The 17,448-nt window shown below is 39.1% G+C and overlaps 1 protein-coding gene across 3 annotated transcripts in view; it reads left to right on the forward strand.

The window, feature by feature from the left end:
* ACOT12 (acyl-CoA thioesterase 12) overlaps positions 1 to 16,623 on the forward strand; it is a 32,927-nt gene extending 16,304 nt beyond the window's left edge. For all 3 annotated transcript variants that reach the window (XM_021380376.1, XM_021380374.1, XM_021380375.1), the window contains 9 exons: positions 2,950 to 3,069; positions 3,753 to 3,903; positions 5,599 to 5,654; positions 5,997 to 6,057; positions 7,404 to 7,487; positions 11,332 to 11,465; positions 12,919 to 13,047; positions 14,151 to 14,277; positions 15,856 to 16,623. In XM_021380376.1, coding sequence (XP_021236051.1) covers positions 2,950 to 3,069; positions 3,753 to 3,903; positions 5,599 to 5,654; positions 5,997 to 6,057; positions 7,404 to 7,487; positions 11,332 to 11,465; positions 12,919 to 13,047; positions 14,151 to 14,277; positions 15,856 to 15,990 — 997 coding nt within the window. In that variant the 3' untranslated portion in view covers positions 15,991 to 16,623. The remainder of the gene's footprint in view (positions 1 to 2,949; positions 3,070 to 3,752; positions 3,904 to 5,598; positions 5,655 to 5,996; positions 6,058 to 7,403; positions 7,488 to 11,331; positions 11,466 to 12,918; positions 13,048 to 14,150; positions 14,278 to 15,855) is intronic.

The following is a 17,448-nucleotide window of genomic DNA, read 5'->3' on the forward strand; positions in this document are numbered from 1 at the left end:
GAAGGTCAAGCCGTATTCCAGATGTCCATGCAGATTGTTATGAGTGCCTCATCCAGGCTCTTTTTCATCACTGTTGAAAATGCATGGTGACTATGTTGAGAAATACTGTTTTGTAGCTGAGAATTTGCTACAAATTTGTAGTGCTGTTGTGCTCTTTGTATCTGTTGTAGTTTCCATGGAAATAAACAGGAGGCATTACTTTTGGAGCAACCTACATATTTTCTTTAGTTAGAGCAGCTTGTTCTATTAACGTGAGAATGCACTGACCTTACCATTGTGTAATTTCATTGGCTTCAAAGGCTTCAGGTTTGTGCCATAATTTGAGCCAAAATGTTTGCCTGTTTTCATTTGTTAAGTTTGGCCTACTGAGAATCACATTTATGTTTCAAAAAATGAAGGGAACCATCAGCAAAGCAAGTACTGAAAACATTTTCATTGGAATAACGAATGTCAAACATGCTTTGTCAAGTTGAAAATTTCAAGATTAATAACTGATGACAGAGGGTGGTTGAAAACAGCAATGCTGTAGTTTCTGCTTGAGAAGCAGCTAGTTTTCGTAGAAACCTTTTGTGAGGCCACTTGTAATTAAGTGTGACCTTTGAAGGTGCCAGTTAGGAGTTGCTGTGGCCACAAATTTTGACAGAGAGATGGAGGAGAAGGGCTAACCCTTGAAAAAGTAAATTTGTAGGGACATTCTAAAGGTTACTCACCTCCTCCTCCCTCTTTTTTTCCTGGACGGTAGATGAAAATCTTACAGATAGTAGTAAAGCCATCTGAATATTAGTTTGAACTGGATTGGTCGCTTCTTATGACTTACACTTCCAGAAGAAGTATTCAGGCCATAGCTTTCCAGGAAAAATAGAATATCTAGGCCAAATTTATGTTTTATTGCTCTCTTTATTTTCAATAATACAGTATTTGCAGCTTTATTGTGAACTTTCTAAATGAGATAACCATTGAGTGTTTTAAATCAGAAGAGCAAGTTATTCTTAATGAAATTACAAAGTCATTTGAATGTCTTAGTCTATTAAAAAGATGTACCAGTCAATTAATTAGCAACAGATAATTGTGTGCATTTAACAGTACTGGAACATTAGCTTCCAGAGTGGAACTGAGTTAAAAGCTAAGAATGCTACAAAACTATTTTCAAGTATAAAAACTGCATAGTGAAAATCTAGTCTCAGATGTGCATATGCAGTTCTTAATTCAGGAGTTTTGCACACATGCCTGAGAATTGAGCATATTTTCTCAATGTCTGAAAATGAAAGATTCTTGTGTAGAGTTCATGTCATACAAAACAACGTGTGCTAAGAGTAAGATCTTTACTACACTTTAGAACTGCTGAAGAAACCGAAATTTTGCCAACTCTAGAGGGCTTGCAAGCTAGACACTTCTTCCCCCACCCCTCGCCCAGCAATTCCACAAACTTTTAAGCTCAGTAGAATCATAGAGCATTATGGGTTGGAAGGGTCCTCAGAACATCATCAGATCCTAGCTGTTGTGGGAAAAGGGAGCTTACATGAGGTTATCTAGTGCCCTGTCCAGACTACATCTTGATAGCCTCTGATGATGGAGGTCACCATGTCCCTGAGGAAGTTGTTCCAGTGATTGATTATTCTCGTTGCAAAAAAAATTGTTTCTTTTATCAAGATAAAAAATCCCCCAGTACAACTTACACCTATTGCCCCTTGTCTTATCAGTACGGCTCCTTGTGAAGAGAGAACCTCTGTCACCTTGGTAGCTGGATTGTAAGCGCTGGAATACCGTGCAGAGATTCCCCTCTCAGCCTTCTGTAGGGTGAAGAGATTTAATTCCTTCAGTCTTTCCTCAATGGATAGGTTCCCCAGTCCTTTGATCATCTCTGTGCTTCTCTTTTGGACCCTTTCCAATCTGTCTGCATCTTTTTTACACTGGGGACCAGAACTGGACATAGTACTCCAGCTGCGTCTGCATTATCCATACTGAAGATTTTTCTTCTGATGTGTCAGAGAGGTGTTAGGTTGTTGGAATTCCCTGGTATAGATGACACAGTGTGGCAAAATTATAATTTTAGTGGCATAGCTTGGTTTGATAAGGTACCTGTTCCTCCAGTGCCCTGGTCCAAAGAACAACTGTCCTTATGCACTCATGTAAAGAGTACAATCTTCAGTACTAAATCAGCAAAGTTCTGCCATAAAACTGTTTCTATTACTATTGCTATTTCACAAGCAGTTTGAAAAGACTGAACAAAACAACTCAGCTGAACCTGACTGCTTGTAGTTGAATACAGTACATATCAAGTCTGACATAAGAATTCTATACAATTGGACAGAGAAAAGAGAATCTTTTTTTTTAATTTAACTAAGCAGTTCAATGAGTTAAAATGAGTTTCCAAGCTCACTCCAAATTAAAACTATATATTTGCATTTGCTTTTATTAGTAGTTTTTTATTCTTATTTATATAACACTAGCAGAAGACATTTGACAAAAAATAGCAAAAATTTATCAATATTAAAAAGAACTGATACTCATTTCTTTTATTTTTTGAACATTGTTTCTGGTGCCGAACCATTCTGCTCAGGTTTCTTTAATTGCTTAAAGGCTTTATGATCTAGCATTTTTACATATTGAGCATCATCCTACTCCCCATGCAGTAATGCAGAATTAATGAAACTGTGAAGTAGGTGGTTACTGAGGGTAAGATATTCGTGGTCTGGCACAAAAGAAGGTAATAACAAACAGTGAGAATTAATTAGTCAGTGTTTGTGAAGTGTGTTGAAAATGGAGCATAACGTAAGTAGTAGTATTATGTTTGAAGCTTGAATTAGATGCTGTTGGAACTGAACACATTAACTGTATTTTGGTGAGTTATGGAGCGTGCTCTAATCACTCCCAACTTCGGACTTAACAGAGGAGTTTCTTTAACATGACTGGATGACTTGCTCTCTGCCTCTTCTGTTTCTTTTTCAGCCGCCTTTGTCGATCATATCCCATCTTGAAATCCGTCAATATGTTTAAGTTCTGGGGACCGTCTGTTGTGGGTGACCGCCTTGTCTTCAATGCAATCGTGAACAATACATTTCAGAATAAGTAAAGCTTTTTGTATACTTATTCCTTGAATTCTCCAGCACCTGCCTGACTGCATGCTTCAGGTTTTTAGCTAGTAGATGGATTTACCTTATTGAATGAAGTATTTTGCAAATGGGACTTTGAAAGATGTATCTCTACATATCTGCTTATATATGTGTGTGATCCACCCCAGTGTACAGTTGGCCCTTTTGGCTGCCAGGGCACACCGCTGACTCACATTCACTTTGCTGTCACCAGAGCCCCCAGATTCCTTTCTTCAGGACTACTCTCATCCCCTTGTCTGTACATACATGAAGGTAGCTTCTTTATGCTGCGCTTCTGCTGAGTGTAAAATAAATGCTGTCCTGCTCGCCTTTTCTGTGTGATCTCACAGTTTTCTCTCTGGTGTTTATATTTTGCTATTTAGCTCACTTTCTTCTCTTTTTGCTCATGCTGTTTGTCTAGTGTCTCCTTTTTATTTTATTTTATTTTATTTTATTTTATTTTATTTTATTTTATTTTATTTTATTATTTCTGAAAAGCATATATCCAGACTGAATAATTTATTTTGTTTGCTGTAGGAAGTATTTGAGGAAGGCTTCCTGAACGCAAGGAAAGTGTTCAGCAGTCCTCCGTAGTATGTCTTAGGGCTACTTCTGCATCTCTTGTGGTGGTTCAATGATTAATTTAAACTCTTATTTCAGACTGGAGGTTGGTGTCCGTGTTGAGGCTTATAACTGTGAAGAATGGATCAAGAACCAAGCACGACATATTAACAGCGCATTTCTCATTTTTAACTCCATAAATGACAAAGGCGAGCTACTCACTTTCCCCAAAGTCAAACCTACTACTAAGGTCAGCTCTTCTTATACTAGGATGAATGTGTACATGGAATGATATGGTCCCAGCCAGCACACTGCATATCACACAAGTGGCTACTGTAGCCTTGCTGGGAAAGCAGGGGCTAAACAAGGCAGTTCACTGGAACGCTTCTTCTTGCAATGTACGAAGCCTATAAGTGAAGTGTTTGCCTCTGATTGAGAAATTGTTATTACTTCAGACATCCAAAACTGACAAGTGCATTGGAAGGTAGTCATCATTAGGACTTCTGTAGTTAGTGAATGCAGGGAGAAGAAGAATCTGCTGTGCATATTTTTGCACATTTCTTGTTTAGTCTCTAGTGACTGTAGAAGATGCTCAGACAGCAAGAAATTGGCAAAACTTAGAAATGTTAAATGAATAGTTATTTTTAGAAACCCTTAAGGAAGATGAGAAATAGAATTAGTGAGAACACCTTGGGAATCAAATCTCATGACATGGGCAGGCTTTCCAGTTCTTTTGGCATGGAAACAGAAACGTGTTTCCCTGAAAGAGGTTCACTAGGCAATGAGAGCAGTGTAAACAGTGTTGCTGAATTATTTGTTATCACCTGTCATTAAATGAATGCTCCAATTAATGAGATTTTTGGAAACCAGTGCAGGCAGAAATGAAATTATTCTTTAACATCAAGGTATCCTGTATTAGGTGAAGTCATAAGGTCCACTCCTGCTTCACTCCTGGACTGTTTCCAGAGGAAAGACTGACTCCTACTCTTTTAAAAAATAGGGGGGAAAAGCCCACAGCATCTTAACTTGTGCCAGAAGAACAGTGCTTCCCTAAAAGACCTGACTTAGAGGGGCATCTACAAATTGAATGTCAAGATAAGATCTATACCCTTTCCTGCTCAGTCAAGCAAGCAAGTCTAGGAAAAATGGAGAATACGCTCAAGGTTGTTTAAACTTTCAGTGATTATTAGACTGAAAGTGGCAGCTGAAATTATTAGCCTGTGATGTAAGAAAGGGTGAGATGCACTAATCTGGAGATACTGCTTATTCAAGAAAAAGCTGCATGTCAGCTCCTTGTAGGAAACAAAAAGCTCTTTCCAAAGTGTCATATCCTTCAGAGTAACGAGTCCTGTTCACCTTTGGTACAATTTGGTTCAGTTTGTGTTCTTGGGTCACTTCTGAACTTCAGAAAAAAATACACCCTGGCAGAGCAATAGTAAGGGAAGGGAAAGACCTGCTGCCTTGAAAGCCAAGGCACGTGTTTGCACTGTGCTTGCTCTGTGCCCTAGGTCAATGTGCACTAAAACAGGAATTCTTCCACGTGTCTGGCATGCTTTGAACACTAGGTGGTGGTGAGTTGGATTGATAGTTTATTTTGTTAGGTGCCACATTTAAGAAGGAGTAGAATGTATTGTGATACACTGCTTGGCTGCCACTGCATCAGGACCAAAGCGCTAGGAGTATGCTGCTGTGATACAATTTTCTGTATTGGATTGGTTTTGTAACTTAAGGGAATTTTGTCAAGTCAAAAGTAAACCACTGAATCAGGTTAATCTGGGGAATGTCCAACATACAGAGTACAGTTCTTTATATAATTATAGTACATTCCTGGCCCTTGTCTGTCTGTTATATTTTTTTAGTTAGTCTGTTTGTTTGTTTGTTTTGCATGCATGTGTGTCCCTTAAAATAATCAGATGTGTCATTGTCTGGTTGACTTTTTGTGAAGGACGGTGTGAGACGATACCATGGAGCTATTGCCCGAAAGAGAATTCGACTAGCCAGGTACAGCTGGACAACAAGGAAAACCTGATTTTGAAAACTCATTATTTTTAGTATGCATGTCCACTAAAAAGTGATAATTAGTTAAGTCTGCTCAAACATAACTGTTATGTTTCTAAACTATCCAGGCTGTTTTGCCTTAGTTGTTTCAAATTATTAGGGGCTACTCATCCCGTAAGCATTTGGTTCTTGAGGTTATTTTTGTCTTGCAAGGGGGAACTGGAAAAATATTTGTAAAGCATTTGGAAGGCACTTAACCCTATAGAACTGGTTGATTTTTGCATATATAGAAAAAAAGTGTAAATAACTTTCTTTCTGCTTTTTTTCTTTTTAACTTTGTTTTAGAAGATACATGCTGTTTGCTAAAGATGACAAACCTTATGATCTGTGGGACAAAAGCAACCAGGTGATCTTTAGACCATGTCCTACCCTCTACCTGAATAAAATGGTGTATGCTTTTTGAGTGTGTAGAAGAGTTGTACAGATCCTGTCAGTTTCCACAGTGTACCTGCTGTACCTAAGTATTGCATTATTCGTGGGAGAATGGATAAGCATGTGATAAAATGAGCATTTTTTTTATTCTTCAAAGATGCTTACCTATTGATTTAAGAGTAAGTTTTGTACAGAACATAAAATGTGTCTCTAAGATAGAATCTTTTACCAAATTATACCTTAAGCTGCAGAGCTGCAATGAAGACAGGTCTCCTGAAGATGTATGTTCCCGTGTGCCTATCTTTTAAAAAGTTCCTCAGAACTTGTGGGGTTTTACTATGTCTAGTGAGGCCAGCGGACAGATGAACAGTGGAATATGGTAAACTTTGCTTCTGTGGGAAATAAAGGTGAAAATGTGTTCATTCCTAGATGCACTGCCTAAAGTGGTATGTGTTTCTGACTTGGATATGCAAGGCCATAGAATGTGCCCATGCCATAAACTAAAAAGAAGGTGGATTTGAGCACACCCAAAATGTTGTTTCAGCATGGAATTGTGGTTAAATTTTGTTAATTTTGTGCATTTAAATTCTCAGTGGCTCCCAGAATTTTTTTCAAGATCTTTTTCCATTACATCTGAAAGTAAATAAATAATTGAGAATTATAATCCAGAATGTGATTTGCTGTTAACAGTAGAATCTCCGTGTATGGAGTCTTAATCCTGTACAGCGTTTCTTTTCTGCAAGACAATAGATGTAACTATTCACTCACTGTTAAAAATGAGATACTTAGATTTATCTGGTATTAAATTAAAACGTGTCATTACAGACTCTAAAGCTCTGTTCTCTTTTTCCAGTGCTTAAAAAAGAGCTCTATCCAGTATAGTCATGCATAAATAACAGATATGTTTGCACTTTGTTCTGAGCCTGCTTTGTAAAGCAACTGCCATGGTAGACCACAGCTTGATAGCAATGAGGAGGTTAATTTTCTAGTAGGTTTTAATTACTTAGGAGAAAGATGGACAAAACCATTAATTTAGCAGTCTCAGAGATTACCTGTATTAACTCTTGGGTGGTGACAGTTTTTATGCTGTGATTTGTAATTGGAGAAGCCCAAAGTGGTATTTTATAGTTGTTCAATTAGGATTATTTTGCCACGTGAGCACATAATCTAGCAACTGAAGATATTTAATTCAGAAACTCTTATGGGAAAATGTACATTTGTTTGCAATTCAGGGGTAATGATTAAAAAAAGAGCATCTCATTTCTGGAATGTTTATTGTACCTTTACCGTTCGTTTTCAGAAATATATCTTAAATTTCAGGCATATATGAGTTACAGCAATATAGCTACACTGACACACCTGGCAGCAGAACCAGGATGGGAAGTAATCAGTACACTGAATAATGTAAGTATGTAGTTGTTAGTACCTAGCTGCATGACCACTTAGTTAGGTTTCACTGTAAGAGATGGGTGGAGGAAAGCAAGGATTTACATTTGTAAACAAATGCATTGGCTGGGCAGTGTTTGATTTTACTTTGGCTAGGACTGAAAAAGAAAACTTCCTGAATTACCCTAAAAGGCCACAAAGCTATTTGTCCAGAGCACTGTTCAACCTGAAAGTGGCATGGAGATCTGATAGAGAGCATGACTAGTTAGCAAAGAACTTGAGGTCTCTACAGAGCAGGCTTGCAGGAACTCATGGTTGGGCTTGTTGAGCAACCACACAGGAGAATGTGAAAACACAGTTGAAACCACATCTCTGTCTGAAGGGTTTTCTTTGGCACAAGTGAAGTACTTCTGTGGTTTTGCCAAATTCTTTGATTTTAGTGAAACACCAAGCTTGGACATCCTTGTGTAGGCAATGCTGCTGAGGATCTGCTGGGATTCTCATAAGGAGAATTTTCAGCAGTATGTGCGTGGCAGTCTGTAAAATGCTGCCTTTATCTGCCTTATAGCCTGGGAGATATTTCTAAGTAGTAGGCATTATCTTGAGGTAGGTTTAATTGGCTACTGCCAGTTGGCAGGTGACAACAGTATGTTTACCATATTTTTCAATCTCTGTCTTTTCAGGAGGTCATTTGACTCTTTTTCTGCGCACTTTTCCTTTCAGGTGTCTTTTTTTCTACTTTTTTCCTATTAAAAAATACAGAAGTGTGCAGCAAATCACTTCTACTGTTAGGATCAGTGTCATAAGCCAAAAATCCTTAGGAATCTTGTATGAGCCAGTTTTAAGTTGAGATTATACTGTTAGGAAAAACAGTAGCAAGTAAACACTGGAGAAAAATCTATTTAGGTTTGTTTTACAAAATATGCTTAATGACTGGCAGATTATTTAAAGATCATGCAGATTCCATGTTGTTTTGGGACGAGACTGTTAGAATCTGTTAGTCTCACCTCCTGCATGTCACAGACTGTGAAACCTAAATACTGATTCTTGCATCTGGTCAGTGTACAGCTGATGTAAGAGCATATGTAAATCAGAAGGAATTCAGTGGTGGCAAAACTGCTAGTTCTATGTGTACGTTGTTCCAGTAGTTAAAAACTGTCAGTAGACACACCACCCAAATGACAGCATTTGTGGTGGAGAAACGGTCAGATTGAAACACTGTGCATTATTTTCAAAATGCTGCTATGGCCTTATCATTATCCATGTGAAAATTTCTTTCTGCTTCCACTGGAACTGCCACAATCTCAATTTCTTTCTTAATCCTAAATGCCTGAAACCTGTAATAGAACAAGAAGCAAATGACAAAACTATTTAATGCAGTAAAAAAACCATACATTCCAGATGGCATTTTAAACATGATGTGATTTTAAACATGGTGTGATTCCTCTCTGTCAGCAAGCCACAGTGTATCTTTCAATACTAGTAATACTGGTGCAGTTTGGAACTTTCTCTCCATTTTGGATTTCTCTAAATAGTTCTGACAGTAAGATCTGCCTCTAAGACAGGTGTTTTCTGATGGAAGATCTTGAGCAGCTTTTTCTAGCTGCTCATTCAACTAATTGAAGTAGGTATCTTAAAGCCAACAAAATCTTGGCTCAGGCAGCATGCAGATGCTGTCAGTGGACAGAGAGCATCCATCCGTTCCTATTCTCCTGGGCCTTTCTGCATAGTCTGGCATTGTCAGTGATTACGTATTCCTTAGAGAAGTGGCAGTGATCCAGGGTAGCACAGTACCATTTTTTTCTGGGGTGAATGCGGTGACCCTACTTCTGGTTGTAGGACACTTTGATTGTGGTGTGCTGTTTATTCCATGAGTCTTCTTTTTCATCTTACTTAACATCCACTTGCAGGCATAGTGCAGCCTGCTGATGAAGTGTCAATGTCAGCAATAGGCAGAAGGTATACTTGGCCCGTATGTACCTGTGGTTACCTCCTCCAATTTAACCCATCAGGTGGATGAGATTTGCACTTTAAAAAAGAAAATGTGAGTGAAACCAGTCTTGAACTTAACCTGTGTATTCTACCTCGGTCATGTTTAGATGTGAGCTAGAGTTAACTGCATGTTGATACAGATGCAGTTCCAGGGAAGGCTTTCTGCAACTTCAGGTAATTAAATTTATTGTCTTAGGAAATGTTGGTTTGGTCATTTGTCACAGTTTCGTGTTCACTTCTGTAAACACTGACACTAGGAGTATCCCTTATGAAACCATATCTCACTCAGAACATTACATCATGTTTCCTTAGAAATCAGGTGGTACTGCTGATCATTGCAGTGCATGAAGACAGTCGTACTACGGGAAACAAGCTTGTCAGACTGAAGAGTATTTTGGGTTGAAAAATTGCTGTAGGTATATTCTAAAGCAGCATGTCCATCTGTATGCTCATTTTTCCCTGGAGTGACCCCAAGTTGGCTGAGCAGTTTTGAAAGTAGAAGGAGGCACTGTGAGCTCTTTAACACACAGCCACAAGACTTGTAGGCCTGTATAACATGCTGTCCTTACCAATGTTCACTTTACAGAGAGAGGTTTTAACAGCTGCTACTCCCACTTTATTTTGTGATTTTGAAGTCTTGAAGAGCACATGACTTTTCCATACCCTGTAGCAATATTGATCTGTGTATTTTGTAGCTTGTTCCTGGAGAGCTTAGCCTTTTTGTTTTGTCCCTAAAACTTCAGGGATATGTTTGCTGGCTTACTTTGTGGATTTTTTTTTTCCCTGTTCCAAAACATGAAAATAGATAAACATACAGAATCTGTGTTGCATAAATGCTCAGTAAACCCATGGACTTTTAATTTTTAACTTGGCAAAAAGAGCAGCAGAGATGATGAAGCGTGTGAATTCTGTATCACTTAGAAATAAAAATCTGTTAAAACTTACCAGGATTTGAGAAGCAAATTAACAGATCTAATATTAACAGTTCTAATATTTCTCTCTTCATGTTTTTCCATTATGCAGGGTTTGTGGAACACCCAAGCCATTCTTTGGCAAGAATTGTGTGTACTTTTTTATACACAAGTTATTTCTTTTGAAATCGCTTGGACAGGGTTCAAACATATAGACACAAAATATCAGGACAATATACTGCAAGCATGGGACAGTGTAGGCACAACCACATTTTGAATAGTGTTTCAGTGTACTGTTAGCTCCAGTCGCTCTGTTTCATATTGAAGGCTGAAAAAAGGAGATTTTGGAAAGAGAAATGTTGAGCCATGTTAGGGGAAAGGGGCACAGAGCAGTGTGTGACTGATCTGTGTAGACAAAGAGGGCTGCAGTAGTTGAAGTCTACTACCGACCTGTTCTAACATCTTCATATCCTTTAAAGACAAGCTACTGTACGTCATTGGCTGGGGAAATGCCTCATGGAAGAAGGAAACTCATATATTGTCTGAAAACATCCCTCCTAAAACATGGAGAGTGCTTTTCAAAAAATCTGCTTCCATTCAGATATCTGTAGATAAGGTTCCCTGAGCTTTAGTGCCAAGGGTTGCTGGATATGTTCCAAAATCCCAGAGACAGGGAGAGCAATTGGTTGTTTTATTTGGTTTCCTGAAGCCTATGTTGCCTCACATGTAGTGTGAGGATGCCCAGTTCATCTACTCTGGCCTCACTCCTGCTTGCTTCTGCTCACCAGTGCCCCATCCAGTGGATGCTACTCTGAAATGCACAATTTCTGGAATTATCCCTACCTTGATGCAATTAAAACTGTGTGATGTCACTATGCTATCAGTGTATTTGATTTTACGTTGTGCTGTACTGTGAGGTAAAATTAGTCATGTTTTTAATACATTGTTCACTTTTTCAGATAAAAATATGGACTCGTGAGGATGGTGATGTTTTGTCACTCAAAGTAGAAATGCAAGTGGAAACAGCGTCGCATCTAGCTTTCTCCCTTTTGTCTAACTTCACATACCGCCAGCAATGGGACAAACATTTCTTGTAAGAACTTACCTTTATTTAAAACTGCTCAAATCCACTGACAGCTAACCTTTTCTGAGACAAATATTTTTTGAGATGTTGACACTTTTCTACCGAATTAAGAATAAATTGCAGTAGGAAGTTGTCATTGAAGATTCATTAGTCAAAATATGGATTGGGTTTTTCCTTTGAAAATAAAATTTAATTTCTCCAAAACCTCGTTTAAAAACAAGTTTGCCCTGGCCCATCAAAAAAGCTGGGACAGAGGTTACCTTTCACAAAAATGAACAAAATTCCATGCCTAGATCATTGTATGTTAGAAGGGTTAACAAGAATATATATATTATATATATATATATATATGCAGTTATATTGTATGTAACTGGAGGTTCTTATATGGTAAACACTGTCTTTGAGAAGTAAGACAAAGCTGAAAACTCCATTGCATTTGGCCTGTTTGGGATGCTGATGCTTAGCTTTATCACACAAAGTGAGAATGCCAGAAATTAAGATCTTCAAAATGCACATTTTAAGGAAAGTAATATCTTCCAAAGTGTGTCTGAATTGGAATGGGCTTCAGAATATCTGTAAAAGGTATTTTCGTAATTTACCTCATATTGTGTAGAATGATGACCAGAGGCAATTGAACTGATACGATACTAGTTTGAGTAGGTGAATGTTTTCTTAAAGTAGAAGCTTTTTCAGTTAATTATTCTGTCTTGGAAGATTTTTATTACAGAGTGAAAGTAAGTGGAAGTATAATATTTAAAACTTGGCAATCTCTGCTGCATTAATGGCTTGAAAAAATGAAATCTGAAGAAATTTGATGTTGCTTTACCATATGTAGAGCCAGAATTTTGGATTTCTTACAGCTGTCATGAAGCCCAATTTACTAGTCAAAATGGAACCCCAATTTAGTGGTGTTTATTGCTGAGGCAATAGAGGCTGAAGTGAAATCAATTACTGTTAGTGCAAAGGAAAATTCTGGGGTTTCTTTTTTTGTATTGGAAACTTAGAGATAGCGATCAGTACTTCCAAGAAAGAGTATGTCCTACTGGGCTGCTCTTTCTGAACACAACAAAACACGGCTTTGAATAAATTTTTGCTAATGTTTCCTAGCTGTCGCTCCTGTGATATGTCAAATGGACAATGTTTGGTCAGTCAGCAAGTATTATGGCATGAAAGCTAACATCATTCCAAATAGGAACGAGTAGAATGCAAAATGTAGGCTTTTTAGACCTTGTTCCAGCATTCTGCAACACTTTCTGCAATTTTGTGGAGCAGAAATGTTGTGTCAGGTGAGGCATTGCATTAAAACTTAGGTTTTCACTCTATTTCTGTCACCTGTTCGCTGCGTCAACAGGAAAACCATACACTGAACTTTAGGCTGGAATACATGTTGTTCATTTGCTTTTCATGAGAGATACTGTTACATATGACAGGTACTACATGTATGTACTAAATGCGTTTGCAGAACTTGCGAAGTCCTACAGGCTGTGAGTGAAGATGACAAAATATATTACATTACCTCTCCACCTGTGACTGGCCATCAGCCCAGGGACTTTGTGATTCTTGTGTCTCGAAGGCAGCCCCTTGAGCCCAGGTGAGCACAGAACTTCAAGATGAGCTGTGAGCTTTGGACCCATAGTTTGGATTGTTGCTGACCTCAACCAGTGCCTGTTGTTTGATGACAAAGATATTTAATTTAAAAAAAAAAAATTGGGTGAGTAGCTGATTTAAAACATATATTGATACCCGAGACTGCACAACCAGATCTATTTTGCAAAGTGGAGGTACAACGAAGTGAATTCAGAGCATCCCAGATTTCTAGCATATTCTAGCATTGCTTCTCTGATAATGACTCATCAGGAGTGGTGTATCATGAGGGAAAACAGGCCAGAGTTCCAAACAGCACCTTGGAAAAACATATCCATTTTCAGAAGTACATGATTGAGAGGTTTTGGGTTTTTTTTTAATTACTTTGTAGTCCTATTTAATGTAATTCTGGAGGAACTACTTTGAGAAATGCTTGGACTTCATTGATACCTCAGTGTGATACATTTATTACGTCAGAAAATGTTGCTGCTAAATGTCGTTTAAAGAAGTCTGCTGATTGATTTAACGTAGATTAATTTTTCTTTTTCATTAAATTTCTTTTCGTTCTTGCATAATGAAACATGGATAAATGAGGCTATTTGGTCTATTTTCTGTATGTCATTCTTTATTTTCGCTATAATTTCTTATATTCTGTAATTCTTCAAGTTAATGGCACATCACTTGTAAACAGTATTTTGTACCTTGCTGGGGTTTTTTTCCCATCTGGGAATTGGATTAGGTCTGCCGTTGCTGGGGCCATATCTATGTCCTCTCCGAACTAAGGCCGTGGTGCTGTAAATTTGGTTCATTGAGAGTGGGGGAAGTGGAAAAAAACAAAACACAAAGCCAAACAGAAGGGGAATGTTGTATGTAGCTGATCATTATTTGACTTTTCACACAAGTCTTCATGATTGGAGTATTTGATAAAGCATTTTCAAAATAAATGAGCCTTTAAACATGTTTTAAGCATACGGGAGTGTATTTGCCTTAATATAAAAATGACATCTCATTAAAAAAAAAAAATTGTACTCTGTAGTTGTAGTCCTTTACTTGCATTTTTTTAAATATATTTTTGAAAATAAAAGTTCTGTTTTTCTCCTTGCACTGCAGTGAACCCTACATAGTAGCTGTAAAGTCAGTTATCCTTGCATCTGTGCCACGTTCTACTGAACACTGCAGAAGTGAAATCCCATGTGCTGGATTCCAGATCTACAGTGACAGCAGCAGCTCCTGTAGGGTGAGTTGCTCTGAAGGCCTCATCTGCACCTCCTTTCCTGTGGCGCTACGTGTGCATGTAATCTCATTTGAGCTGACAGTCTAGAACAGTAGTAACAATAAAAGAGATCCCTTTCTCCAGACATCGGTTTGGTTATCTTTATTCCACAGTGTGGAATTCGTTTTGCCCAGCTTCAGGAATGAAGTCAAACTAAGCACTGAATAGAGACTGGCAGCTCTGGAGGATCACAGAATCATAGAATGGTTTGGGTTAGAAAGGGCTTTTAAGATCATCTAGTTCCAACCCCCTGCTATAGGCAGGGACACCTCCCTCTAGACCAGGTTGCTCAAAGCCCCATCCAGCCTGGCCTTGAATGCTTCCAGGGAGGGGGCATTCACAACCTCACTGGGCAACCTGTTCCAGTGTCTCACCACCCTTGCAGTAAAGAATTTTTTCCAAATATCTAGTCTAAATCTACCCTCTTCCAGCTTAAAGCCATTTCCCTTCGTCCTGTCCCTACATGCCCCTATAAAAAGTCCCTCCCCAGCTTTCCTGTAGGCCCTTCAGGTGTTGGAAGGCCACTATTAGGTCCCCCCAGAGCCTTCTCCAGGCTGAAGAGCCCAGCTCTCTCAGCCTGTCCTCGTAGGGGAGGTGCTCCAGCCCTCTGATCATCTTCATGGCCCTCCTCTGGACCTGCTCCATCAGCTCCACATCCTTCTTGTGTTGAGGGCCCCAGAACTGGATGCAGTACTCCAGGTAGGGTCTCACGAGAGCAGAGTAGAGGGGCAGAATCACTTTCCTCGACCTGCTGGTCAAGCTTCCCTTGATGCACTCCCGGATACGGTTGGCCTTCTGGGCTGCAAGTGCACATTGCCAGCTCATGTTGAATCTTTCATCAACCAGCATCCCCAAATCCTTCTCCTCAGGGCTGCTCTCAAGCCATTCTCTGCCCAGCCTGTATCTGTGCTGGGTAGTTCAATCGATCATAAAATAAGCTTCTAGAAGGTGTGCATTCTTCTGATGTCTGTGGGTGCTTGTCTGCCTTCACTGGGTACAGAGGAAGCCCAGGGAATTAGTTCTGATTAAATGCTTAGTTTCTGTGTCCAAAATTATGCAGTCTGAACCCTGGACAAACAGCAAATGTCCCTCTCCTCTGTTATTTTCCAAGGAAAGGCCATAACTTTTAAATTTAAGGAAGTGTATTTCTGAAAACATTGAGTATCTCTCAGTGGCTGGGATTCTTTTTTCAGGCAACAATATTGTTCATAAAACACGTCTGTGGGAGGTGAGCTAGATGATCCTTGTGCATCCCTTCTAACTTGGGATATTCAATGATTTCTATGATATATTTAACAGATTAGTGTTTCCTGCTGCACTGCTATGTACATTTACCTATATGCTTGAAGACCTGGCACTCTGATTACTGTAAGACTGTAGAAGTCTTTTTGCTCAGCCTTGCCTTCACTTTCACAGTGCTTCTACTGCATAGGTGCTTCTGTTCTCATCCACAGAAACTTCAATCCTCAGCTAGGCTCTGAAATAAAAGGGCAAACTATTGTAGTCCAGGGTTTTTAATTTCTATTGTTTTTACTTAAACAGGTGTATTACTTCAATCAAATGACATCAGGTGCTATGCCTTACTTAGCTGCAGGTCTTACTGACTCATCAAACACCATTGAAGAGACGGCTTTGGAGTGTATTAAGTTCTTGGAGCTGAAAGGCAGCAAGGGCTGAAGTTAACACAAAATTGTGAAGAGAGTGTGAGAAACTATCAGGCAATATTGGTCTAAGTTTTTGCATTTGTTTTAATTGTTCTACAAGTTATTTTGAGTCATGCAGCTGATACTGGGCTAGAGCTGGATTTTCTGCGAAATTAGAATTAGGTTTACGCTCTAAATTCAAGTTTTCAATTAAAAAAAAAAGATTAAGGCACAGATTCTGCTCTTAAATGTGTATTGCATTGTTGAACTGGGCCTACTGGCATCCAGTCAGTTTTAAATTAGTAAATACTAATCAGTCTAATATGCAGAGGACTGGTACTACCAAGTAGCTTGTCCAGTGCTCTGCTGAGTTTGTCCAGGTCTTTGAATATGCATTACATGTTGATCTATTACACCCTACAGTAAGTGTTTGATAATGTTTATCCTCTGTTAATGCTTGTATTATTTTATCTGTGTTTTTCAATAAATTATTGCTTTTCAGATTACATATCCATCATAGTTTTTATTACACTATCTCTGGAAGGATTTCAGTGCTGATGTAGGGTGCTGGTCTCTTAGAGAAGTGCTGTGACCTCCAGCTGCCAAGTTCTGTGCAAGACTGTTCTGCCCTTGAATTAATGTAGAATAGGAAGAATCTTGAAACCATTTCCTCCCAGATGAAATAAAGAAAATGGTTTCAGGGGTTTCATTGTGGTGTGTCTTTTGTTCTGTGCTTTTATTTTTCTTCTCTAAAGTCCCTTTTCAGAAAACAGGTAAGATCATCAGCAGTTAATCATAACATGAATAGAGGAGTGGGTTAAAAAGACCAAAGCATGAGAACTGTAGCAGTGCCATTTATCTCACTAGTTTCATAATTGGTAGAGTGAGAGCTCTAGGGATCTGAATCCAGTTCCCACTTCTGTAAGTACACCTTTAGTTTGGCCTACAACCAAATCAAAGTTTTTGTTGGTGATTTGTAGGCTATAATATACCTGCATATTTTGCATGATGTGAAGTGCTGGAAGCCCTCTAGGTGTGTTGTCACAGTGAGTCAGCTGGTCTCTTGGTGAGACTAGTTTCACTTGGGGGCAGAGCCAAACCGAAGTATTAGTGAAGTCAGGAAGTCTTCTGCATTTGTAGTGAAGCTGGCCGCTACCTGCCATACTACACAGAGATATGCTATGTGCTATGCTAGTAATAAAAAAAGCAAATTGGGGCATGGTCTTTGGCTCTGGAGTCCTGGGATCCAGACCTTATTTTGGATCGTGATTTTTATCACATGGGTAAGATCCAGCTCCTAAGTCTGTGATGTGAGTGAGTACTGCAGCCTCGGGGCAGCCCTTTCTGCAGCACAAAAGCCACTGCAGCCCAAGGAGGGCAAGCAGCCTCTCTCTGCTTTGGTTGCTGAAAGAAGGATCGTTGTCTGCGAGAGCTACGCAGGAGACAAGCTTAGCTGTCAGTCATGGTTATGCTTGCTGTGCCCAGAAGGCCG

Source organism: Numida meleagris, chromosome Z (genome assembly GCF_002078875.1).
Source record: "Numida meleagris isolate 19003 breed g44 Domestic line chromosome Z, NumMel1.0, whole genome shotgun sequence".
Taxonomy (NCBI): Eukaryota; Metazoa; Chordata; class Aves; order Galliformes; family Numididae; genus Numida; species Numida meleagris.